This window comes from Ctenocephalides felis, unplaced genomic scaffold, assembly GCF_003426905.1.
Source record: "Ctenocephalides felis isolate EL2017-DRISC unplaced genomic scaffold, ASM342690v1 CF-g0.4_SCAFFOLD_00845, whole genome shotgun sequence".
Taxonomy (NCBI): Eukaryota; Metazoa; Arthropoda; class Insecta; order Siphonaptera; family Pulicidae; genus Ctenocephalides; species Ctenocephalides felis.
In genome coordinates, this window is record NW_020536999.1 from 56648009 (window position 1) to 56663120 (window position 15112).

The following is a 15112-nucleotide window of genomic DNA, read 5'->3' on the forward strand; positions in this document are numbered from 1 at the left end:
GCCGAGATAAAATATATATACTTCTACATTCATTTTATTTTGCATTCTTTCAAAATACTTTCATTACAATACGAAATGTTTTTCATTAAAATTTTATCATATAACTATCTATAGCACCTGGTTGCCTTCACTGAATTTTTTTCAACATATTTTTGATAATTTTCAAGTGAAAACTGAAATCACTATCGCTTGATATCAGAGTGTATGTAGCTCAGATAAAATATATATTAATGAACGAATACTGGTAGTATTTTTATTGACAATTACGGAAAGATTAGGTGAATTAAAAAATTTTATGTGATTAAATAAGATTAAAAAAGATTATATATGATAAACCGAACCTTTAATACAATTTTAATATTGATATATAAATGCCATTATACTTTTAGAATCAATATAAACATTTGACTGCTTGATACCAGGGTTTGTATGTAGCTGAGATAAAATATAAATTGATGAACAAATACTGATAGTATTTTTATTGACAATTAGGGAAAGATTATGTGAATTAAGAGAATTTAATGTGATTGAAAAAGATTATTTATGATCAACCGAATATATATCCAGTTTTGTTTCTCGAAGACGATTTAATTCAATTTTGATTTTGATGTATAAAGTGTATTACTTTCTGAATCAATATGAATATTTTACTGTTTGATATCAGAGTTTGTATGTGGCCGAGATAAAATATACAACAATAACAAATATTGATAGTATTTTTATTGACAATTATGAAAAGATTATGTGAATTAAAGAAATTCAATATGATTAAGAAAGATTATTTATGATCAACCGAATCCATATCTATTTTTGTTTTTAGAAGACGTTTCAATGCAATTATGGTTTCGATATATAAAGTGTATTATACATTTGTAATTAACATAAATATTTTAAAGCCTAATTCTTATTTTTTCTATACTTTCTAAATACGAAACTCATTAACAAACAAATTCTCACGATCAAATTAATGCACAATTCAATAAAATATCGCTGCATATCCGTAAAATCTATATAATACTATGCAAATAAAATTGAGTATGCATTTATGGATTTGGTAATAACATTCACGAGGTTCTGTCGAAATATTAGGCACATAATTCAAAAACAATAGATGGCACAATAATATTGAACTATAAAATTTTACAATGTAGTTATTTAGTTATTTATTAATATGCTGTGGCAAGGTACACATTTCTAATACTAATTTATACTTGAGTAAGAGTCTAATAAACACAAAGTTAGTTGATTATACCTTATAGTATTATGTTGAGAATCATTATATAATAAGCAATATGTTAAGTATATCAGATTCTATATTAAAGTAATATAGTAATAAGTTTAATATAAAATCTCGCATTAACATAAAACTCTATCCTTTTTCTGACAATAAGAGTAAACTAGGTAAGAAAGGGTGAAATATTGAACAGTAGATTTTAGTAGTGATTTAACCGCCAACAAGTATGCATTAAAAATATCTTAAGTTAAAAAGTGTTTGTTTTTAGATATCAGAAAAGATCAATTAATTAATATCTCTTAATAAATTATAGGCTTAATAAGCTCTAAATAAAGTATAGGTTTGTTAATTATTACCATTACAAAATTTTGTATAATTAAACGAGGTATCAGCAATTTCATTTTTACATCTCGATAATTAGATATGTTCCAAGCTAACGAGTTTAGTATTCAACAGGTATAGAAAAAAAATCATATATAAGCTTATAATAAGCTTTAAATATCGAAACCAAAATTGTTTTAAAACTTCTTCGAGAAACAAAGCTGAACAAAATTTCAGTTGATCATAAATGCATATGAAAAAGATACAACTCTTAATTTATGTTCAACATAATCTTCTCATAATTGTCAATAAACCAATGTATTCCAATAGTTGTTAAACCAATAATTACTGTTATATATATAAACAATAAGATTATATAATGAGATTTTGTGTAAATGAGCTAATAATCAAGCATCTATGATATTATTATTATTAATTCAAAAACATAGAAAAGGTGCCCAAAGGTAGAAATTCTCGGATAAAATAAAAATGTTATGTTACTGATCTATATTCGTATGAGATGGTTTGTCAAGAACTATCAAAAAGCTATGTCTTTGCTGTGTGATCAATTAAAACTCAAACCTAACCTCCAAAAGGCACAAATATCAAATAAGAATTATATCATAAGAGCAACATTCTGTTACTTTGATAACACTTAGGGGAGGTCTAACCAAAGTAAATATTTGCACTTTTGCTCCTTTTGTAGATTAGGTTTTATGTGCAAAACGCTCGATCGAACAGCAAAGACATAGCTTTTTGACAGTTCATGACTACCAACTCATACGATTATAGACCCGTAACCTAACATTTCTATTTTATCTATCTATATTGTCTATAGTCAATGTATATCTAATGTATCTATAGAATTGGCCCCTCATTATATTTGTATTCGAATAAATAATGAACCCTAGAAGTAGTTTTAAATAGTAAGTACTTTATTGAACTATTCGATGTAAAATGCTACTAAAATTCTTGTAATCTGTATTGAGTTTGTTTAATGAAGCCTCGAAAAACGACTACAGTTTGAAAACCAGGCCTATTTAGTACTTGTAAACTTGCAATCTAAAGTAGTAGAAAATTAAAATTAATCGCACTATTAATTTTACGACGCATTATTTAAATGGTATTAATATAATACTTAACGTAATAATAGAAAAAACCTTTTACATATAGCAGTAGTAATTAGCATAATTACAAAGTGAAATGTGTTGCCGGCGAGAACACCTCAAATGAAAAAACTAAAACCAAAAAGATAAAGAATTATGTAAAAACCAGTAGTTACCCACAACTGAACACATATTTTCACCTGCTATATAATAACACTAATTTATGCGTAAATTATACGTTCGTGAAACATTTGCAATTTCACACAAAATTATGTTTAATAACAACTTCGAGGCGAAACATTTGTTTCGATACATTGAGCGTTGAGCACGCGCTCAGATAAAGCTTATTAAAAATTAATAATTAATCTCGAAGTCGAATAGAAGGAATGGAAATCACTCCATCAAAGTCTCTTAACAAATAAGATTACGAGATACGCCGATTATTGCAAGATAAATCTGTTCGTACTCCGGCACGCGGCAATAAATTGTTTAACAGGTCACGCAATCCGATAATCCGATGCCCGGCGAAAGATAAATCAGCGCAATTATTTTTTATCTTTTCGATGCTGTTTGTTATTCGGTTTACACATCTTAATGCCAACTTTACATAATCTTTTAAATAGTTCTATTTTACAAATGAGTGATTTCTTGTAAATCATCAATTTATAGGTGGAAATGACTATATGGCTTTAGAGAAGTTATCTCAAAAACAAGTGAAATTAAGAATTTGTTTTAACAACAATATTTGAAAGTAGAGGGAAAAAATGTACCACCAGTCATACCCTTGATTCTTACCACGACACCATCAGAAGATAAACGACAATATTTGAAACTCTATAACAAAAGTATTTTTTTCGTTGTTAGTTTTTTGGTCGTGAGCACTGTCGTTTAGTTTAGGAAACCTTAATATAATTTTTAAATCTACTTTCATACTATGTATTGTTATTTTTATGATAGATTCACATTTTTTACAAAATTACCTCTATAAAAGCTTATATATTGGTGGCAATAAAAAATAGTAAATAAAAAATAAATCAAGTTAAAAAAAACTATTTTACAAGAGGTAAGTTAAATAAATAGTTATTTCAACTTTGATGTTGATTATTTTTGACAAAGTAACAGATGAAGGTTATATACAGAGTTATCACTGTAAAAATGTACCCATGAAATTTATATTTTGCATGGGTTGAATAATGTAGTTATTATTTAAAAAAAAAAAACAACTAAAATTAAGAATAAAACTTTCTACCGGTTTCCCTTGGCTGTCTCATTTTATTCCGCATATGGAGTAAAAAGGACGAGGTTACTAATTTTTGAAAAAAAAAAACAGTAAAATAACACGTATCTACAATAATGAATGGCTGGGAGTTTTACTGAACATAGTCAGATATTTGTTTTTTTATATGTTTTATTTGTTGTGATATAATTGATTTTTTATCAATTATATTATTGATTGTTCACATTATAATTGCTCAAAATCAAATTGTACCCCGCTCTACGGTATGTTAATATTTCCAAAAAAAAAAAACATTTGGAATTCAATTTGGTTTTCAAAAACGCCATGGAGAAAATATATAATAATATCTTATAAATAGTCCCATTTTACAAATAAGTGAATTGTCGTAAATAACTCATTTGTGTTTATGAACCATAAATTCCACAGATACTACAAACCAAAACATTGCTAAAAATGCGGTCTCTATATCTACTCTAATAATAATAAGGAAAGTCTGCTGATAATATTTACTTTTTGCATACCAAGATATCAGCCGCAATTAAAAAAGAACATTTTGATTGCTAAATTAAGTTTATCAAACTGAGAATGATAAATGAAAAATAATAAAATAATAAATAAGTAAAACGAGTATTGCTGTTTAAAGAAAATTTTAAGTTGCATGAGAGATATTTGAACAATTATGATACTTGTTTATATAATTACAAATCCAGAAGAAACAAGGTGTTAGTGGCATTTTGGCGTGGGTCAAATTTCATAAACTTCCTTATATGTGTTAGTCAATAATATAATAATTTTAGTTTTTAGCAATTATAAGCTACAAATCATATAAAATATTCATGATTCTACTAGCTCTATCTCTGACCTCAGCTTTTGTAGTAATACGCAAAAGTGAATATATCTTTATATCAAATAAGAATATTTTATAACAAGCAAAACTGTCTAAATGAATTTTCTTCACTACGATAAAAACTATATGAAAATTCTCAGCGTGGAAAATGTTTGATATTGAATCGCTGGCTTCTTGAAATATGTTGTCTATTATTAATATAGCCAAAGTAACATTAAACTTTATCATGAAACAAATAGAAATGGAAAAATAAACTTTATCTTTCAAACTTTTCAGAATGTATATATAGAGAATTCCAATATAAAAAGTATCACTGTTTACTAAAAACAACTTTTATAGGTAAATAATAATAAAAATAGAATAATATAGTATATTGAAAATTTACATACTTAATCTTGTAAACTCTGAATTTATAACTCAATAAGCGAGTTATACTGTTTTTTAATACATATATTAATATTTTTAGTGTTATTATAATATGAGCGTTGAGCACTTAAAAAATCTGTGAAATCAAATGAATTTCTGTTGGTGAAAAGTAAATAAAAGCAATTTAAAAATCAGTTTTACATTTAATTATAATCGAATAGTAAATTGGCGTAAACTGCCATAAAAAATTGATATGAAGTTAAAATTGATATGAAGTTAAAAATGATATTCATACAACGACAATTTGAATATTCAATTATTTCTGATGTGGAAACAATTTCTTTGTTCAAACACGCTTTGCTAAATAAATAAATAAAGATTGTTCTTTAGGAATAGCGACAGCGATGTTTATTGTACTAAATTTAAAAAGTATTATTGTTTTAATAGCCATATAAAAACTTACAAATTAACTATGATGAAAGAGAAAGAACCAATAACAAAACATATTGTTATTTTGACGATAACAATATATATTGCTTGCTATGACTGACATACAAATAATATGTGGTAATATACTCGCCTAAACTACATACACCTGTTTAGAAAATTAGTTCTATTGAAATGCCATGTCTAGTAATTTTATTTAATAACATTAGATACATGGATTATAAAAGCAAATCAATATAATCAAATTACGATCTTATGATCCACTTTTTCATTGCGTTCTAATACTATAAAATAAACTCTATAGTTTATTTATAATAATATTCTACAAATAGAGCTATAATTAAAATTTTGCAGAAAAAACTCTAGTTATGCAAATGTTTAATTTAATTTAAAGGCTTAAAACGTTTATTTTAAGAAGCCGTATTTTAATAAAAATTTATCTAGCTATTCAGTGCTCCATATTTTGGAAACATTGAGGTGTATATAAAGTTTTACTCTATAGTCTGATTTTATACGTACTTCAACATATTTTTCGCCTGTCTATTAGTATAGTAATAAAAATCTCCATATACAATAAATTAAATGCTTTAATAGAAAATATAAATTTTTATAAATAAATTTTCAGAATATATTTTCGTTTTTGATATCAAAAAGCTTTCTAATGTTTCTTTTTATGGATCAGATATATTTTATTTCCTTAACATTTTCTTAAAATTCAAAACTGATCAAGCTAAAAATTAATATGCTTTATATCCGTTATTAAAAAAACAAAAGCACCCTGAACAAATCAAATAAGAGAAGAATGTATTTGACTTTAATAAGACAAACTATGACATATGCTTCACCAATTTGGTGCATGACAAGCAAGAATAATATAAATAAATTACAAAAAATTCAAAATAAAGCCTTATTAGTATTATATTAGTTTTTTGGAAGATCAAGAAACCCAGTAAATCTACACTATATATCAAACAAAATACTACATGAAGCAATGCAAGTTCCGGAAATTAGAGAATTAATAAATAAAATCACAAAATTATTTTTTTTCAAAATGTTTAGTTAGTAATAACACAACAACTTTGTAACAAAAAATATGTTCTGGTATTCTAACTATGTGCTACCTAGTTTTATAAAAGATCTTTAGATAAAATAAATATTTCAGTTTTAATTTATCCAAAATTTTCCAACACATTTATGGTTTTGTTAGTGTTGTATAGTCCTTAAATATATGGTTTGTGGTTTTTGTGATATTTTTGCCAAATAATTAATATTATTCATATTAAAGTAATAGTTATATAAATTTATTATAGTTTAAATAATTGTTTTGTTATCATCAAATGAAGTTAGATATTCATGTTGTAAATTTATAGAATACATATATTTTTTTCATATTAAATGTAATAAAAATCTTATAAAAAACTTGATAAGGTTACCTTACTTGGTAAGGCAGTGTTTTCCAACCTTATAAAACCCCTCGCCTTAATTTTTTTTAACAACTTAGTTTCTTAAATACTTAACTGATATTATAACTTATTATCAGGCTACAAATTAATATGTAATATTATGTAAAATTAGAAATAAAAAATAATTATTTATTGGTTTATTATATTACTATTATAAAATTTTTGCTTTGTTTTCGAAAATAGTATTTTGGAAATATATGTATGCCCCTATTACAACAGTCTCAACCAGGGTGCGCGCCCCACAGATTGAAAACTATGGTAGTAAGGTTAAGCTATAGTACTTAAGTAAATTTAGAGAGAAAACTAAGTCCAAAAGTCGTGGAGAACTACATTTGAAGTAATGTGAAATTATATTGATTTTTATATTATAGTTCGGATAATTTGATAAGTAGTTGGATAATGTACCTGTAATTACGATTATTAACATATCAATAAGAATTATCATCAATTATTAATCCCTACTTTTTTGCCTTAAACTTCACTACAACACGATGACTAAGTAATTAATAAGAATGATCTGGATTTGCAAACGAACGTACGGATGTAATAAATTAGATTTCAAAAGCTGCATGTTTTCTATCACGCCACAGCCCGTATATAATTTGTTCATGTAGATGTATGTAAATACAAAGTGAAAAGGATACATGGTGGAGGTAAAAAAGTGTTGTTCGTCAAGCGTCTTATGAATAATGCACGTGCCGTGAATTACGGCGTTATAGGAATAATGTATTAGGACCTACTTTTGGCGTACGATGTGCATCGTGCCGTTGGCTCGTTTCCAATAGCAGAATCCGCCGCACTCGGGGACTATATTTAAGTTTATTGCTTTACTTTTACGATTAGAACGATCATTATCGTTGTCGAAATAGTTTGCGGCGAAACAGTTAACAGCGCGGAAAACAATGCTTGTTTAATATTTACATTATTAAATCGCTTGTTGACTCTTTGTTGATTAAACAGAACACAACTTATATCTCAATGAGGGTTAATAGCCGCAAGTATATGGTAAGGCGTGATTACAGTGACCGATTGCGAAATTAAGTAAATTTAATGTGCGCAGACGATTTTCAGGTCCGTTGAGCAATACGTTAAAAGCCAAAGACACAGCGGAAAGTAACACATGGCATTAAAATTTTATTACTCTGATAATAAATTGCAATAAATTTAATATCGCTTACCTTGTCGTCTTCACCTTCACTATCACACTGTAACAAAGAGAAAATATCTCCATTAGTAAAATATAAGTAAACGAGTAAATAAATAAATTAATAAATAAATAAATAAATAAATAAAATAAAACAAAAGTAAATATATATATTGTTGAGAACTATTACATAATAAGCAATATCTTAAGTTTGTCCCACCGCTGCCACCAAATGAAGAGATATTAATTATTGGATCTCTTGTGCTTTTTTTCTAAGGATTATTGATTTTATTTTGAATTATTATTTACTTAGTTGAGTGCTGATATTTTACTTATTGGAGGTTCAATAAGAACTAACACTCCCGCTTAATAATAACCCTTTTTATGTAATAGACCGTATTATAAGGTCTTTGGGGTCGATTTATAAAAGTTTATTATTGTTGTTAGCTTTGGTACTAAACTTATTACAAAGTTATTTTAATATGGAAACTGATAACTTGGAATACTGCTTATTACATAATAGTTATCAACAATATATACGTATCGTATATATACATATCGTATATATACATATACATATACATTAAGGATGTCCCAGAATCCAACAACAAGCCGAAGCGGAGTTATAGTATTTTCTATTATGAACTATCAAATATTTTACCATTTACAATCCTGATTAAATGCGCGAACTTCGATGGAACTTACCGAAACACTTTAGTACACATTTTTTAAGAGAGGATTTTTCAAAGTCAACCTATTTTGAAAGTTTAAATTCATAGCTTAATTGTCTTCATTTTTATCTGTGTTCAAATGTTAATTACGAATACCGACACAAACCTTAAACGATCAATAGCTCAATCTCATCAAAGCTCTAGGTTGCAAAAAAGCTTATAATTTCGAAACTACATGCATTTTTTCTATTTTTTTTTTCATGATAGTTACGATTAATACTATCACCCCTTCTCGGCTTGACGTTGAGTTCATAACATGAAACGCATATTTCGATTATAGTAGACGCATATACGCCAATAATAACAATAAACGTTACAAGCAAGCGAACCCAAATATTAAAATTTAAGGGATCAATTCTCGGATAAAATAGAATAGGTGATGTTATGTATATTACGGGTCTATCTCCATATAAGGTGTTTGTAATAACCTGTGAAAAAGCTATATATTTTCTGTGTGGTCAGATGTTTTACACATAAAACGTAGCCTGAAAAACGCAAAAATGTCAGAGAACAATTTTGTCATAAGTGTAAATTTCTGATGTCTCCAGTGCTGGATTTACAGTAGGGGCAATCGGGGCTACTGCCCAGGGCGGCAAATTTTGGGGGGCGGCAAAATTTGGATAGTGAGAAAAACATTCTGTACAATATGATCAACTATTTTTAACAACATTTTTTATTTCAAGAAATATAATTAACCAAACATAATACGATTGCAATGCAAAATTTGGGTTGAAATAACCGATAACTAAAATTTATTATTTTGTCTTGCCTCCCTCTCCATACATAAATTATCAAATTGGTTAATAAGTTATGAAATTTGGCAATTTGGCTAATATAAAGATCCGTAAACAAGCTGAAAGTTTAAGAAAAATATGTTCTGTTCTGGAGTCCTCTTAAAATGACGAATTTGTGCACTTACAAGCTTATCGCGTCGAAAAAAATTTAAACTAGTGACTCATGGCATTGTGCCTTAAGACAAATTACTGAAACATCCCGTACTGAAAACTACGTTTTATAAAGAGCTTTAAAATTTTTTGAAAAATGAAACAAAAAGACTTTTAAAACACATTTTTTATATTTTGAAATTTTTCGAAAATTATGAACTTTTTGCAAAGCAATCGCGCTGGGTAGCTGTTTCAGAGAAGAAATATCAAAACTCAATTACCATTTTTTGTAATTGCCTGTACCAAAAGCTAATCAGCATGTCTCCTCATCAATACAAATCTAATATTTTTTAATTATTCGAGTCGATTTCGAGAACACGGATCAACCGATTTAATAATTCAATCTCCTATCAATTCCTATTGATAAGGAGACGTACTGATTAGTTATTGGCTAAGGCAGGTCCAACTGTTTTGAAGATACGAGCCAAAATGCCAAAAATGATAATTCAGTTTTTGAGAAAAAAAGCGTCCAATATCATTCAAAAAAATTTACAGAAAATTTGTGGTGGGCAGGTTTAGCGGTTTCGATGATCCAATAAAAAAAATTTGAAAAAGAAACATTAGGCGGACAAAAGTGTTCATAAGACATATGCACATTAAATTATCAGATATTTTAACGATATTATGATTATGAGTATGAATGCGTTCTGTAACATTGTTTATCCGTTAGACTGCGACGCGGCGCGTACGCGCTTCTATATTGTGTTCCTACGAAGCAGAAGCAGCGCGATTGCTTTAAAAAAAAGTTCGAAAGTTTGTAAAATTTCAGGGATGGGGCGGCATTTTTGTCAGTGCCCCGGGGCGCCAAATTTCTAAATCCGGCCCTGGATGTCTCTTTGATAACATATACGTGAAGTTAGGTTCTGTGCTTCTAAAGTAAAACGTCTGATCGCGTAGTAAATACATGGCAATTTGACAGTTTGTTACTACCAACTCATACGAAGATAGGTCACAACATAGCGCTCCATAACATTTTTTTAATCCGAGAATTAGCCCCTTAAAGATTAAGTAATATACTAATGATTAAAGCTTAATCTGTACTGTTTTATGCATATTTTTGCAGACTGTATAAATACTTTGCCATATCCAATAATAGGTCACGACCGTTAAGAAGTTGCATTTAAACATGACTTTATCCTATATCCGTTTGAAAGATCTGAATCTATTAATTTATGCAAAGCACGATCTTTTGAGACAGAAACGATGTCATTTAAGTTTCTTTGTATTAATTATAGACTCATTTCGGCTTTGAAATAGAATTTGTATGTAGAAGAACAGTTTGAAATATTTACAGACAATTGCAATAAAACTTCTCATATAAATTTCAGAATAGTGAAGAGGGATCAACGCCTATACTGAGAATTTAGACATTGACTTTTGTTATTAAATTATATCTTGAAGTCAATAAAAAAAATAGGTATAATATTTTTTGAACGGTAATCAGAACTTAAAAGTTCTATAAACTATTCTAGAGGTGTCAACTCAAACAGTTGACTATAATAATGAAAAAATTTATTGATGCAGCAATGCTAGAGCAGGGCTATTTTCACTTAGTCATCTATATTTCCAAGTGAAAATTGATGTTACTACTATTTGACAACAGAATGCTCGAGGCGGGAACGAACATGGGACCTCTGATTCAGGTCCAGTCGAGGTATAACGAATAATTGAATATTGAGATAAGTATCAAAAGTCATAGAAAATTTAATCAAAAACTTTTCCAAAACTAATTAAATTTATAATAATCAATGCAAGTAACTTACGATATATCCTTTTCCGGAACTACACCGGCTACTTGCCTGTTGAAGAAGAAAAATGAAAATATAGTACAATAACTATAGATATCTAATATAATATATATATATATATATATATATATATATATATATATACGTTTATAAGTATGTGTTTATATATAATGTATATGTGTATGATTTAGAGAGTGTGTTACCTAAGTACCCATATCATTGTAGACATATTAATTACAAACATAATCAGTATAAGTAATTATAGAAGAAAATGTCGATGGCTTTTTGAACCATGTGTGTTTTGCAACAGCAATAAGGCTTTCAAAACCGCATGCAATGAGAGTGATTTATTACCTATACCAGTATTATAGTCTTGCTTACATATACAATATGCTAACGGCAATACTTGAACATTGCAAATTTATAGGTGGAAATAACTAGATGTTAATGTTTTCAAAAGCAATTTGTAAAAATAATAGAAAATAATATTATGCAAAATAATTTGAAAGGTTATTGAAGTCTATTAGAACGATGCGTTATAAGGTTAGATATGTTTCTAAATTGATTATTCAAAATTGGCCCGGCGGTGGTGTAATCAGTTCGGGTGTGAGCTAGCACAAACGAGTCCCGGGTTCGCCGGTTCGATCCCAGCAACGGCCTAGCCTGACATCAGGCAGCTTTGATGTCAAATTTCCACTTGAGGTTAAAGATCTCAAATATAGTCTCAAGTGAAAATCGGCTATTGTGGGTAACGCTGTATATATAATAAAATGTCAACTGAATTGGGAAACTACTAGGTTTTCATTCTTTCAAAAACACATACAATAACGCAATATACGATTACAGAATATACTATTAGGACAGGTTGTAATTCGATGTATAACAAAAGAAATGATCATTTAAAATATACTTTTACTACATTTAATTTAAGAACTTGACTAAAGCATACATTGATAGTGTAAGCTAGATATAGTATTTCTAAAACTACGATAGAAAACCAATGAAAATTAAATTCATTTCGCATATCGATTTTTGTGCATCGGATTCCCATTTCCCGGCACGTGGAATTACATTAGTTCCAATTTAAAAAATTGATTATAAAGTGCTACAAGTAGAGAGATAGTGCTAATATTTGTATTTTTTGTACAATACATGTTAATAATTGCATTTATATTAAATATAAAATATTACAATAAATTTATAAAATAAATTACATACGAATACACAACAAGAATCTAAAAAAAGTTTTATCCCTTGCAATATTGTAAAAACTTGTAAGCTCATAAAGCTTAAAGCTTTAAAGGTAGTAGTAAGCGATCTATTACGTCCCACATGTGCACGTGCCAGTGATTTAGATTGACATACTATATAAAATAAGGAAATAATCTTGCTCTCATCATACCATTTGAATTTTTATTTCAACGCTGCTAAATTTCTCATGTATTTAACACTAAATTACTCGACCATAAAACAACCGAGAAACCACTCAAATTCTGTAATGAAACCGTTTACAAATTTGTTTTTATTTCAACGCTCATAAACATTTAATTACAACCGGGAAATGATTCTACATTTGTTTCAAAATAATGAAGAAATTGAAATCAATATTAAAAACTAATATTGTGGTCCTACATTTTAGGTCTCAAATGTGATCATATTAAAATGGCGAAATTGTACCAAAAATGTAACAATTTTTTTCTCTTTTTTTTTAATGATCATCAGAACATAAATAAATTCTATAAATTATTTTGATTTACATTATTTACATATAATAATATATAGTATTTTATTTTACTCCAGTGGGTAATTACTATTTGATACAACTCATTGGATCAAATTAATAGGCCATAATTGAATGTAACAAATGATTATATAAATTATATCTAGAAAACTGTGCAAAAACCGGTTTTCCAAAATATCAGTTAAAGAAGATAATAGATAAAAAAATGTTAATTTTATTGTGTATGTTATGAATTTACTGGAATGTTATACCAAAGATTAGATAAATTAAGAAATAGATAAATTGAAACAAATTATTTAGATCTTTTATATTGCAAAATAACACCGAACACACCTTATTTAAGATTAACTTATAGAAAGTAGATTAAAAAACGTTATATAACGATAATTTATAGATCAAATAGATCTTCAATAGATTGATGGTTTAAAATTATAAATAAATTAAGAAATTTCAATGGCTGTGATAGAAGTTGATTCAATACAATTGGAGCAACACGTAATAATTTTATGATTATCAAAGGTCATTATATCAAACATCTTTAAATAGAAAATTTATCTAATCATTGCTATAGAAAGTGAGTTCACTTGCACAATAATGAACAATACAACTGTTTCTTTTATATACTCATGCTATGAATTTTCTTTTAAATTGTTATGTAACTGTGATTTTAATATATTACTATAACCAGAAGCTTAATGACAATTAGTAAATTTTAATATTTGCTATTTAAAATTATTTATATACTTTCTTTATGTATTGATGTAGTTTCAAATAATAGAAATGAAAATATAAGCGCGAAAATGTTTTTATTTATGAAATTATTAATCAATAGTTTTATCATTATCAAAGGTCATTATATCTTTAAATAGATAATTTATCTAATCTTTGGTATATATTTCAAGTAAGTTCATTATATCATCAAATATAATGAATATCATTATATCAAACATCTTTATATAGATAATTTATTTAATATTTGGTATGGCTTTCAAGCAGGTTCACTCTTACAAAAATAGAAAATGCAACTGTTCTTTTATATGCACCGTTTGTGTAATATCTTTGAATTAATAGATTTGATTGATTGAACTGCCATTTTAATATATTACTAATTAGTAACATACACTTAGTGCCTTATTTGTAAACTTAAATATTTGCAATTTATAATTATCAGTGCGGAAATGATTTTTAGTAATAATAATATACCGCATAAAAATGAGCAGCAAATTCAATTAGAAACCTACGATTTAGAATTATATCATTATTTCTTATAAATAACTGAGTTGTTATTCCTGTCATAGTAAGCTTTCAACATGAATAAGATTTTCTAAGCCTACAACATAACTGTCTTTTGATGTACGATCGTATATAATAATAATTGATGTGGATGTGGATGTGGTATAATTGTGATTAGTACTTACATCACTAAGTCTATCTCTGGAGCTGTCTGGATCTCGAGGAGCGACTGATGAACCAGTCAGACGCAACGAAGCTCTTCCGCTGTCATCAGAAGTGCCTGCATCCAGTGAACGAGCAAATTCCTGGAAATCGAATTACAAATATGTAATAAACGACATATGGATTACAAATATGTAATAAATGCCTAAAACTTATATAGGGTAATTAAAAAATATTTTTGTTAGGTTTTGATGCATTTTTATAATATTTTTTGTATTTACAGAGCTTTTTCTGCATTTGGAAAATGGTGGCAGGTTAAAGAGGGATTAGAGTCATTATAATCACATGTGCCTCAAAGATTTGTAAGAAATTGCAATAAAAGTTGCAT

At 27.6% G+C, this 15112-nt stretch overlaps 1 protein-coding gene across 1 annotated transcript in view; it reads right to left on the reverse strand.

Moving 5' to 3' along the window:
* Positions 1–15112, reverse strand: part of LOC113386326 (autism susceptibility gene 2 protein homolog) — a 152505-nt gene that overhangs the window by 49522 nt on the left and 87871 nt on the right. Inside the window, exons 6-8 of the mRNA XM_026624115.1 lie at positions 14748–14867; positions 11604–11639; positions 8200–8226 (exon numbers count right to left, since the gene is read on the reverse strand). Coding sequence (XP_026479900.1) covers positions 8200–8226; positions 11604–11639; positions 14748–14867 — 183 coding nt within the window. The remainder of the gene's footprint in view (positions 1–8199; positions 8227–11603; positions 11640–14747; positions 14868–15112) is intronic.